We start from the raw sequence: 13,297 nt of genomic DNA, 5'->3' as shown, positions 1-13,297 counted from the left end.
GGGTAGTGTAGTGGTTAGCGCGCCACGCTAACAAACCCGGCGATCCGGGTTCGATTCCCGCTCATGGCTAACACCAGTGACGATTATTATCTGAACCGGTTCTGGGGCTCCCCTAGGTCGACTCAACATCAAATGTGTATCTGGTGCGGTGTGTAAAAAGCATCGCCATTGGGGAGACAAAGGCGGCCAGGCGTGGTGCTGGCCACCCACCCCCTCGTGTGCCGTGCCGGCCTTCATAGGTACTCGCGAACAGCACTTGCCCCAACAATCTGTTAAGGCTATACGGGGGATCTTGGTCTCTGTGAACTTATCGGGCCACTTGAAAGCAAATGCTACTTAATTCTTTGGGTATTTCGGTAAAGTCACGTAGATAGGTTCAAAGAAAATAACAAAAAATAATAAATAAAAACTACGACGTTTCGATCGCAACACAAGCGTCCATCATCAGGAAGAGGGGGTTAGCTTCGACTTTATAAGCGAACCCACTCTTGTGTTGCGATCGAAACGTCGTAGTTAAAAAAAAAAAATTTTTTGTTATTTTCTTTGTACCTATCTACGTGACTTTACCGAAAGACCTAAAGAATGTGAATTCCTGCAGTCACGAAAGCTTTCAGTCAACATTAAAATGCTTCTTGTTCGGGCTGCGTCTTACTTTCCCGGAGCGTCTTATAATCTGACGTGTAATTGTAGAGGGGCAAGTTAGATTGCTTGGACGAGTAGTGAGAAAACAAGAGACTGAGTGTAAATGTGTTCTGACTGGGAACATTCGAGGTACCGAAGGGAACCCCGGGGAAGACGGATAAATGAAGTTGCATAAGCAACTCGAACGAATGGATGCAACTGAGAGGAGTATCCAATGCAAAGTTAATGGGTAAATATCACGGACAGAGCTGAGTGAAAGGAAGGCCTTGATGAACAACGTCTTTGAGAAAGTGCTTGGCTCACAGAGAGAGATTATTTTATGGCGATGCACAATGGAAGTTGATTGTTTATTAATTCTTGCTGATATTTTATTTATCAAGTTGCTAATGTGGTGTGGTGCAGTTTGCATAATGCAGGTGAGTTGTTTGCTGCCACTCTAAACCATAAGTTGAGAGGGTCACTGCTTCACACACTTTCAGATGCGCTTCTTGGGTCGTCTGGAACGCTCTTCCTTCCGATGTTAGAAAGCCACTGGGAGCTATGACACTTTTAAATATAGATTGAAAACTCATTTCTTTTTAACTGCTTTTTGTGTTGTTTTTGTTATCCTTCCCCTGCACCTCCGAATAGCACGATTGGCCACGTACGGTGCGAAAGAAGTTAAACGTACGTACGTAGGTCAGCCACGTGGTGCCGTGCGTAGAACAAACAATTCACAGAGGGGGGGGGGGAAGTCGCGAGTTCAAATCCCTTTTTGGGGTCAACCCATCCACTCAACCATCGGCAGGATCGATCGAACACCTGCGTGGGATGCCGACAGTCGTTTTTGTTTTAGGAACTGGTTCCTGTGATGGGCAACTGGTTCCTGTGATGGGCAACTGGTGCCTGTGATGGGCAACTGGTGCCTGTGATGGGCAACTGGTTCCTGTGATGGGCAACTGGTTCCTGTGATGGGCAACTGGTTCCTGTGATGGGCACGTGGTTCCTGTGATGGGCACGTGGTTCCTGTGATGGGCAACTGGTTCCTGTGATGGGCAACTGGTTCCTGTGATGGGCAACTGGTTCCTGTGATGGGCAACTGGTTCCTGTGATGGGCACCTGGTTCCTGTGATGGGCACCTGGTTCCTGTGATGGGCAACTGGTTCCTGTGATGGGCACGTGGTTCCTGTGATGGGCACCTGGTTCCTGTGATGGGCACCTGGTTCCTGTGATGGGCAACTGGTGCCTGTGATGGGCACGTTGTTCCTGTGATGGGCAACTGGTTCCTGTGATGGGCAACTGGTTCCTGTGATGGGCAACTGGTTCCTGTGATGGGCACCTGGTTCCTGTGATGGGCAACTGGTGCCTGTGATGGGCACGTTGTTCCTGTGATGGGCAACTGGTTCCTGTGATGGGCAACTGGTTCCTGTGATGGGCAACTGGTTCCTGTGATGGGCACCTGGTTCCTGTGATGGGCAACTGGTTCCTGTGATGGGCACCTGGTTCCTGTGATGGGCAACTGGTGCCTGTGATGGGCACGTTGTTCCTGTGATGGGCAACTGGTTCCTGTGATGGGCAACTGGTTCCTGTGATGGGCAACTGGTTCCTGTGATGGGCACGTGGAATGGCCATCGCTTGCGCGGGCTGTGTGTAGATTAGACGCGTGCACCTTTCCACACACTCGCGTTCAAATCGGAAGCCGCTCTCCATTCGTGGCTTTTAACTCTTTAGGGGCCGTCCATAAATGACGTCACGCACCTGTGGGGGGGGGGGGCGGGTCAGAGATTTGTGACGAAGGGGGGGGGGAGTTTGAGAAATGTGACGTCACACGAAAATGCGCAATTTAAAATAAATAAAGACAACACGTTCTACTTAATTAAATAGATTTTTTAATAAGTGGTTTCTCCTACAACATCAGAGTGCAGCGGCACATTAAATACGCACTACAATGACAATAGTTTAAAGTGATTTGAAGCATTTTTGGGGGGGGGGGGGGCAGAGCTTTGTGACGTCATATTTGAGGGGGGGTCTGACTCTTTGTGACGCCGTGTGACGATGGGGGGGGGGTTCAAAAATCGTCCAAAATCGCGTGACGTCATTTATGGACGGCCCCTTAACGTAAAGCGGCGGTGACGAGTTGACATCGGCGGGATTTAGGATTTTGTTATAGTTTCCTTTTCACAATTTCAAATAGATATATTATCTGTATTCCAGTTTTAGTAGATGACTGACTGGTCAGATGAGACTGGGAAATACAGAGCTTATAAATGGTTGGGAGTAAGAAAATGTTAAAGGAGAAAAAAAAGTATTCTCATTGAGAAACACATTCATAGGGGGGGGGGGGGGGGGAGGGCGTGGGGGAGGGGTATTCCTTTCAATAGTAAAAAGTCCATCAGATGCACATGAGAAAATGATCGGACGACTAAAAATGTGACAAGAGGCACTCTGTGTGAAAGATTTGAATCGCGCGTTTTGTATGGGGGCCTTATAAATGGAATTCATTGTGGTGCAGGGTTTTTACTAAAGGGTAATAACGGTGGTCAGATTGCTTCCGATACTTGAAGGCCTTCTGGGAGTTGCCTTATGAGGCCCATCAAGAATGATGACAAATAATTGGTTTTGCTACAAGTATGTATGGTTCATGCAGACTAAATGCCTTTAAAAAGGTATTTATTTGACGTTTGAACATCTTAACGCTTATTGTTTCATTGCCAGAATTTGGTAAAACCTATTCTTATTTTCCATCACTTATGAGTTGTGTTTGCCAGGAAAACAAACTCCATCTGTGGTCCCACTTTATTGTCGAACAATTGAATTCGGCAAATGCTTCCTGCGATGAATGTTACTCTGAGTATGCCCCACCGAAGGGGCACGAGGTCAGTTGAGCCCCCAGCAATCCTGCTGGTGATGTTAATGAAAATCAAACTCAGGATTGTGGCTTTGATGCTCAGCGGGCTCTTATAGCTCTCGTGTGGAGACCACAGAGCCAGGTTTTAAACATTCCCAGCTCTCACCTCTGAGATGAACGCGCGTCCTCGCTCCCAGCTGCCGTGAGTGCAACGGTTAGCGCCACTGGACTTGCGATCCGGAGGTCGCCGGGTTCCATTCAATCTCCCGGCAGCACGGCAAGTTCAAACAACGGTGCTACATTACGTTAAATCCACACCCCCCCCCCCCCCCCCGGCGTCTGGACAACACCCAGCAGGGTAAATGGGGCACATCGCGTGTGGTGGGGTAAAATATGGGGTCCTCCAAGACCTCCGGCCAACGTGGAAGGGTAGGGGAGGCCCTTCTGCCAGTGCTGGAGTGAGCAAGTAATTTGCAGCGATGGATGCACATTCACCTTAATGACTGTGGGGAACATATAAGCTGTATATAATCCAACTCACAGGAGGGAAGCGCTTGCAAGTTGTGGTGACTTCAACAGCGTTGGCTGCGGTGACCTCTTTCCCTTGTCCTTTGCACGCATCGAGCATTAAAAGCCGCTGTGCTGCCTAAAGAGGTGCAACTGGCTGCGCACGAAAGCCTCTTGAGGGACACCGAGAGAGGCTCTGCGATGTCACTTTTGGGTCACTGGACAGCATGCGGTTCCGTTGTCCGCAGAGAGACTTGCAATGGAAAATGGCAACACTCAGCGCCAGCCGAAAGCAGCGATGTCGCTGACGGTGGGTTTATCGGCCAGGTTGGAGAATAACCGACAATAGCTAAAAGATGCGTTGACGTCTATGTAGCTAACTCAGGTCAAGCTTCCCGTGTGTGGCCATCCCAACTCTGAATCCCTCCCCTCTCCGAGATGGAGAGAGAATGAATGAGCAGACGCAAGTGAGCTGCACGGAGGAGCGCCTGTTTTGTACAGTGACAGGGCTGCCCCTCCCCTCTCATCATCACCCTCTCATCCCCAACATTTTGGACGTGTTGATTCCTTCTCCCCCTCCTCCCCTTTTTGCCTCGCACTCTTTCCTTCTTTCTTCCTGATCGACTCCTTGACTCCCTTTCCCATCGTGTACCACAGGTAAAAGGTTTTATTCGGTTCAAAATGTGGTAATGAATGAGAAATATAGAACAATATCTAAAAGGCGTGCACAGGAAATCACGTTGTTGAAATGCAGGCTGGGAATTACGCTGAGAGATAGGCAGAGAAACCTTTAAGTAAAGTGGGCTTGGGCAGGACTATCGATCGAATGGACGATGGTCATCAATAATAGCGAAGTGGCAGCTAAGGAATGGGAGACGACGTGGAATGGGGAGACGGAGCGATGAAATGAGATCATGCGCAGGCGCCCGCACTCATGGACCGTGGCATCGCAGGATTGTGAGAGGCTTTGGAAGGCCTCCATCCAGCAGTGGATTGAGACTAACTTTAATGTACCCCCCTCTGTCACTGTGTCTGGACCTTCGTGTGGCGAACTCATGGGGTTACCCTGAGTTAAAACACCACAGGACACAGCACTTGGCACATGTTCACGATGGCAAAAAAAATAATGACGACGATGATATATCTACACGTGTTAATGGCTGTTCAGTGTTCTCATAGCAATGTTTGTTCTGCTTTTCCGCAGTAATTCTCGACTATATTTTAAGGTTAATATGTCGCAGTTCCTTCATGTGCCTGTCCTAGTGAAAACCCATCACACGCAAGAGTGGTGTATTGCTTCACCTGGCACGCTCTGCAAGTGCCATGAATTGTCACGATTCAGGGTCGCGGATCAGGAATAGTTTTTTTTTTACGTTTTGCTAATAATAGCAGCATTTATTGACTGCAAGGGCTCACGTTAAACCCATGACATACACCTCCCAAAATCAGCGCATCTTTTAAACTTTAATCAAGAATAATAATCTTTTATTTATAGAGTGCCTTTTTTGCCACGCGGTTCCAGGCCACTAAAAACATTTACAACGATGAATGTCGTAAAAACACTCACGAAAACAACAATTATAATGATGATTAAATACATAACGAGAAGGAAATATACATTTCAACCCCTTATCAGTGCCTACCTTATTACAGACAAATTCAGACCTCATTGGTCACCCCGTACCCTTATAAATCTCAACGTTCAACCTACAAAGTCCCATCACAAGGAAGAAACAATTTGTTTACAAAAACAAAACATATTTTTCCCTGTATTGAAAGGGCTGTGCGCCGTATGGACCTGAAAACTCAATTTCCCTGTACGAGAATACGGAGTAAACCGTGATGGCTTAACAGGTACGAGGAAACATGAATAAAAGAGTAAAATAATCGTAAGATGGCAGAATAAAATCTTAAGGCTAAATTGCAGAAATAGGCCTCAGGCCTCGATTTAAAAGGGGCTGCTGTGGGCGAAGCCCCTGACGGATTGTGGCACGGATCTTGAGCTTAGACCACAGGGGCCGGCATCTTGCGGCTCCGAAAGCCGACTGCGGCTCTTTAAGTACCGCTTTGTGGCCCATGACATTAGAATTGCAAAGTAAAAAAAACACAGCTAATTATTTTCGATCAACGGTGAACGTCTAAAAGCCCAAACAACGACTTGTAATGCGGCATTAAAAATCATTGTGCGTGTGCTGTTCTTTAAGTATTGATCACAAAAAATATGGTTCGGCATTGCTCATCAAGTACTGTCTTCTATTTGCATGCATTGCGGCTCTCTAAATATTTCGGGGTTTTTTTTTTCACTGAACTTGAAGAAAACGGTTTTTCTTATTTTGGTTTGCCGACCCCTGGCTTAAACAATCGCCGCTGTTCGACGAATCTCTGAATTTTTTGCATGCCAAAGCATCAACACTGAGACGGCCACTGTGTGGGTTCTGTGTCTTGCAGGCAGGGAGCGATGGAGAGAGCATTGGAAATTGCCCTTTTTCTCAGCGCCTCTTCATGATCCTCTGGCTGAAGGGTGTCGTCTTCAACGTCACCACAGTGGACATCAAAAGGTACTGACCGTGTCGAGAGGGCCTGCGGACAGCGTGCACTGGCAGACCAGTTGCTCCGGTGGTCTTTAGACAACAGACTTCGCAGATGGTCAGTGATGATTGGTGGTCTATACATTGAAGGCGCACAGCCGCTCTTCATAAATTATAAGATTAAGTCAACACTCTTTGGTTATTTCGGTAAAGTCACGTAGGTAGAAAATAATAGAGCACGACGTTTCGATCGCAACACAAGCAACCGTCATCAGGTGAGACAATTACAGCAGGAAAACTGCTGTAGCAGGCGAGAGAGCTGCCGTGATCTAACGGTTATGTGGAAACCCGCTGCCCCGTAGAGGTGGTTCATAATGTATAGTGTATTTATTGGTTATTTATATTTCTCCTCCGCGATGCTCATGACTATTTTGAGCTATGTATCACTACTGTATATAATTTTGCGTCAAACTGGGACCCCATACCGTAAAGGGAGGAGAGGGAATCCTGGCCTGTGCAACAGGCAGTTCACCAGCATTGATTGATTCAAGCGATCCTGACTGCTGATGAGACACAATGCGTCGAAATTGCTTGTTTCGAAACAATGCTGCTGAAATGATGCACTTACAGAAGTCTGTGCGGCTGGGGAATTGTTTAAGAAATACTTCTCTTGTTTTGTGGAGACACGGATATTTGAAGGAGGCGTATTGTCTGCTTCTTTATTTTGTTACCAACTAAACGAAACGATTTCATTTACCAGGTAAGGCAACCTAACAAACAGGATAGCTTATCGAAGGGGGCTTATCATCACACGCGGGAATGTATAGTCGCCAAATAATCTAAACTCGTGTTTCTAAACACGGCCCGGGAAAACCGGAGGAGCCGGAGAACAATTCAACCAACCATGGAGAGAACATGCAAACTCCAATTATACATCCTTAATACAGCATTATTTGGGTTAGATCGCGGAAATATGCGTTGTTAAACCTGCCACCACAGCCAATTAGTAAGGTTTGTCACATAAACAGAACATGCCAATTCGTTACTCGTACAGCACACCGGTGTGTCGGAGAGCAAAGCCACAACATTTAGTATCTTAGTACGACGTTTCGCCAGTAATTACAACTAGCTTCATCAGGGGACAGCCAGATTTGTGGAGAAATACAGGCATAGTCAGGGTCCGGAATCGAATCCAAGCCCTCTTGGCTGCCATGCGAGGGAGATTGCATCTCGTCGAAAAGGGATTTCGAGCGATGGTACACTGCCAACGCACGCTGTGCGATGAACCCAGCAAAACTGAAGTGCAATTCCCAGCCACAGCTATGCTCGGTGGCGAGTGATATCTGAGCTGTTCCTGAGCTGCCCTGCCTTCACCGGCCCACGCTTAACCAGCGTGGCGAAGTATGGCCAAAAACACATCGTGGGGAAGGCCCTCCCCAAACAGTGGGTTGGCAAAGGGTTGTGATAATTATTTATGATTTAAAATATGCTTTAATAGGTATATGAAATATTTTAGTGTACAAATGGCAAGTTGTTTTGAACAAAAACCGCCCTCCGAAAGAGCAAACCAACTCAACACATAATAGAGGTTTTTGGGTTAGATCGCGTAAATATATAAATGTGTCGTTAAAACCCGCCACCGCCCGACACAGCCAACTAGTAAGGGTTGTCACGTAAACAGAACGTGGCCAATTCGTCACTAGTACAGCACACCGGTGTGTTGGAGAGCCAAGCCACAACATTTACAATCTGAGTACGACGTTTCGCCAGTAATTACAACCAGCTTCATCAGGAGACAGACAGATTTGTTGAGAAGTTTTACTGTTTCGTTCCTTATATAGAGGCGTAGATGTGGTGACCACGCTTCTGCGCTCTTGCACAAAGTGTGGGGCGGGGGGATTACTTAGTCAACGCACATGATGCATTATGTGAACGCTTTGATCTTGGCCTTCCTATCTATTGTGTATTAATCTCTATTGAAGGACGCTGCCCTTTATAGGCATGCATTTAAATAATGTATTATTTGATGATTCGCTTCCACGCAGCACTAAGGCGGTAGCTATCCGAATGGTTAAAATTAATTTGTATTTTCAAAAATTTCAATAGATTCTTTAATTAGTCTTGGCCAGTAGTAGCTAGTTTTGCACAGAACTTCAACATTATCAAAATCAATTGAGTGGCACGCGTGTTCTGCTACTGCTGACAGTTGTATTTGGGATAATTTAATATTTCTCTGTTATTTTAGTCTCGTGCTGATCATTCGTCCTGTTTGCCCAACAAAACATTTTCCACACGTACAGTTAATCATGTACACACCTTCTGTTGATAGCTTCGGTAATCAATCTGTTGTACCAGATATTAATTTCTGTATTGTATATTGTATGCCAAATCTGACTCGGATGTTTTGTTTTTCCAAACATCTGGCTAGTTTATCAGTTACTCCCGCAATGTGCGGTATTTTGATCGTTTTCATTACTTTTCAATGCTCTTTGTCATTTGATTTGGTTTTGGTATTCAATGCCCTATTGATTTGTGCATCATTGTAACCGTTCATTTGCAGCGCTTCTTTGAGAAGATTAGTTTCATTTCTCAGACTGTCACCATCTGTCACTTTCTTAGCTCGATGAATTCGCGTCTTGATAAGAGCAGCTTTCTGTGCTGGGTGATGGTTTGACTCTGCATTCAGATAGGCGTCAGTATGCGTTTTCTTTCGGTAACCACTGTGTGTTATTTTACCATTTCGACCCCGTCCGAGCAGATTATCCAGAAATGGTAGAGTTCTGTCAGCTTCCACTTCCATGGTGAACTGGATGGATGGGTTTTGCGAGTTGAGATGATTTAGAAATGCGTTCAGTGTATCTTTGCCGTGTGGCCAGACCACCAATGTGTCATCCACATATCTAAACCAAGCAGAGGGTTTTAGTGTGCTTGAATCTTTTGCTTTTGTTTTAAAATCTTCCGTGTACAAATTCGCTATCACAGGAGACGAAAGAGAGCCCATTGCTGCTCCTTCCTTTTGTTGATAGAAGTCACCTTGCCACAAGAAGTCGGTGGTCTGTAGACAGTGTTCAGCTAGTCTTGGGATATCTTTGGCTAAACCTTTGTTCGTTACCAGAGTGTCGAGTAATTTAATTGACTCGTTGACCGGCACCCTCGTGAACAGCCTCGTGAACAGAGAGGTCACATCAATACTTACGAGAATATGATTAGGGTTAAGCTTAATATCTTTAATTATATTTACGGGATGTTCAGAGTTTTTTGATGAACGAAGAGGTCCTACACGATGTAGGGCTGTATTTGTATCCGTTACGTATTGTGCTAATTTGTACGTGGCAGAGCCTATTGTACTAACTATGGGTCTTGAAGGGACATCAGGTTTGTGAATTTTTGGTAGCCCATGAAGTCTTGGTGGTTTTGATGACCTTGGTTTGGCCAGGTATTGCTCTTCCTTGGGAATTGATGACTTGGCAATGATTGTCGTTGTTTTACGTTCCAAGGTGCTGGTTGGGTCTCGTTTAATGTTAAGGTAGGTACCTTCATCGAGTAAATCTTTGATTTTATTATCATAGTCCTCACGGGGCATCACAACAGTCGATCGACCCTTATCAGCAACAATAATTTGTATATCTTTATTTGCTCTCAATTCTCTTAAGGCTTTTGCTTCACTGAAGTTAACATTTGTTTTTGGCACTTTGCTGTTCTCAATCACTTTGGCAACCTCGTGCCTCGTCATCTCAGCTTGATTATGAGGGAGATGTCTAACTGCTGATTCCACTTCAGCAATGATCTCATCGACGGGGATTGTACATGGGCCAACAGCAAAGTTAAGACCTTTGGACAGGACTGAAACCATATCGCTGGATAATTCAACGTTAGTCATGTTGATAACCGTTTTGTTTATGAAATGTTCATTTTTAGTTGAGAGTTGTTTGTTAGTCAGTCTAGCAAATGTGTTAATTTGGCTAGTGTTAGTCTTGTTAACTACATTATTAGCCGATTGCTGTGCAATTGTGTCGATTATATTCCAGTGATCTGTAGAGCTACTGTTCCTCAGTTGTAATTACTGGCGAAACGTCGTACTCAGATTGTAAATGTTGTGGCTTGGCTCTCCAACACACCGGTTAGTGCTGAACTAGTAACGAATTGGAATGTGTTGTGCACGTGACAAACCTAACTAATTGGCTTTGTCGGGTGTTGGCGGGTTTAACGACACATTTATATTTATGCGAGAGCCTACGTGTTAAACTAAATAATGGCTGTTGGAATTTTTTTTAAGTGTTGCCTGTCATTAATTATCAGAGGACTCTTTACATTACAGAGCCCTAAAGAGACCTGGTTTTCGGAGAGAGGCACTTGATTTGTGACCATTGTTACACGGTGTGCGATAATTCAGCAGTGGGAACTAGGTCATGCGATGATTTATGAATGTGGACCTACTTGAAAAATTCCTCATTTAATGATCACTGTCAATTATCACAAAGATGACAAGGGATGGTATCCAGAGTTTTGTTTTGTTTAAGCCAAACAAATGAACCGAGCGAGGTCGGCCATTTGTTGGCCCCCATTGTGGAATGCATTAATTATTGCCTCAATCAACAATTACAATAACAAGTTCGTGTAAATTAGTGCATTTCGGCATCCGTGGTCCCATCGTGCGGTTGCTCGGAATTCACCAACGTTCCATAATCCTGCAGCGTGGCACGATCAGCCCCTGACGCCTTTTGAAATGTCGCTGCCTCTGTGCATTTCCACTCCGCGACCGCCCCCACTCTCTCGACGCCCCCCCCCCCCTCCCGAGTGACACCACACAAAGGGCAGCTCAATAGCCTCGCGTTCAGCGTGCTCGCCAACGGGCCACTACTGCCGACTCATCGGTCCCATTCTGACAGCAGTCCGGCAGTTTCAGCGCACAGTTGTTTACGGCGATGTGGACAATAAAGACCCCCCCCCCCCCCGTGATACGCCACAATCGTGAGCTCCTGATTATAAGACGCCACGGGATGTGAGACGCACATATACAAACACAGAGACAATTTCAACCGAGAAGATGGATTCTGGCTTAGCAATCATTGGAAGGATTTGATAAACCATTTCGGGTCTTAATGGATTGTTCACGCTTACGGTGGCTTTCAGACCACATCCATTATTTTCGTTTCCCCCCTCCTCTTTTCCGAACATAGATGGACTCGTCCATCTGAATAACTGCAAAATCGCTCTCCGTGGTGCTAACATAAAAAAATGCCACTTTTTTCCAATTTTCTTGCTGTGGTTTTCATACCTGATGATGATTGCTTGTGTTGCAGTCGAAACGTCGTGAGAATTTTATTGTTTTATATTTTTATTATTTTATTGTTTCCATTCTACGTGGTGACTTTACCAAAATAACCATGAATATGAATCCCTGCAGTCACGAAAGCTTTAAATCAAAATTAAAGTTTTGGGTGATTTAAAAAAATATATATGTTTACGAACCTGGGGAATACGGCATCGCTGCAGGCCGCCACCTTCACGCAGCGTCAACACGGGGAAAGAGGGACATTCAAGAATATAATTCCGAACAATAAGATTAAAACAAATCTTCTGGAAAACAGTGTATTGCTTATGGAGAGCCATCTTTTGGAAGGTGATTATGAACACGCAGCGTTGAAATAGAGAGGTGTGTTCGGAACCGCTCTTCGTTCCGATATTAGGAAGCCACTGGAGCTATGCACTTTTAAATCACCTAGATTGAACACTCTTTTCTTTATATCAGCTTTTTGTATTTAGTTTATTGTCCTTCCCCAGTACCTACGCTTAGCATGATAGGCTACATACAGTGCGAAATAAGTTCAACATACATATGTAGTGTATTTAACGGAGACACACACTTGAACTTGGAGGCAACACGTTTATTCTACAACCCCAACAGGGTAACTACATAACACACACCAATAGTTAACTAGACCCCAACAGGATAACTACATAACACACGACAGTTAACTAGACCCCAACAGGGTAACCACATAACACACAACGATAGTTAACTAGACCCCAACAGGGTAACCACATAACACACAACTATAGTTAACTAGACCCCAACAGGGTAACCACATAACACACAATGATAGTTAACTAGACCCCAACAGGGTAACCACATAACACACAACGATAGTTAACTAGACCCCAACAGGGTAACTACATAACACACAACGATAGTTAACTAGACCCCAACAGGGTAACTACATAACACAATGATAGTTAACTAGACCCCAACAGGGTAACTACAAGACACAACGATAGTTAACTAGATCCCAACAGGGTAACCACATAACACACAACGATAGTTAACTAGACCCCAACAGGGTAACTACATAACACACGACAGTTAAATAGACCCCAACAGGGTAACCACATAACACACAACGATAGTTAACTAGACCCCAACAGGGTAACTACAAGACACAACGATAGTTAACTAGACCCCAACAGGGTAACTACATAACACACGACAGTTAACTAGACCCCAACAGGGTAACTACATAACACACAACGATAGTTAACTAGACCCCAACAGGGTAACTACAAGACACACAACGATTGTTAACTAGACCCCAACAGGGTAACTACAAGACACAACGATAGTTAACTAGACCCCAACAGGGTAACCACATAACACACAACGACAGTTAACTAGACCCCAACAGGGTAACTACATAACACAACGATAGTTAACTAGACCCCAACAGGGTAACTACAAGACACAACGATAGTTAACTAGACCCCAACAGGGTAACCACATAACACACAACGATAG

General features: G+C 45.2%; 1 protein-coding gene across 2 annotated transcripts in view; it reads left to right on the top strand.

Annotated features, from left to right (window-relative positions):
• The window catches only part of LOC116953033 (chloride intracellular channel protein 5-like), a 79,856-nt gene that overhangs the window by 48,777 nt on the left and 17,782 nt on the right, over nt 1-13,297 (top strand). For both annotated transcript variants that reach the window (XM_032972857.2, XM_032972858.2), the window contains exon 2: nt 6,425-6,534. In XM_032972857.2, the coding sequence (XP_032828748.2) occupies nt 6,425-6,534 (110 nt within the window). The remainder of the gene's footprint in view (nt 1-6,424; nt 6,535-13,297) is intronic.

The sequence above is a fragment of the Petromyzon marinus genome, chromosome 49, assembly GCF_048934315.1.
Source record: "Petromyzon marinus isolate PM22_M1 ecotype Great Lakes invasive population chromosome 49, UKy_Petmar_22M1.pri1.0, whole genome shotgun sequence".
In the NCBI taxonomy this organism is placed as follows: domain Eukaryota; kingdom Metazoa; phylum Chordata; class Hyperoartia; order Petromyzontiformes; family Petromyzontidae; genus Petromyzon; species Petromyzon marinus.
Note: the sequence above shows the minus strand (reverse complement) of the source record. Positions and strands in the feature narration are given on the sequence as shown.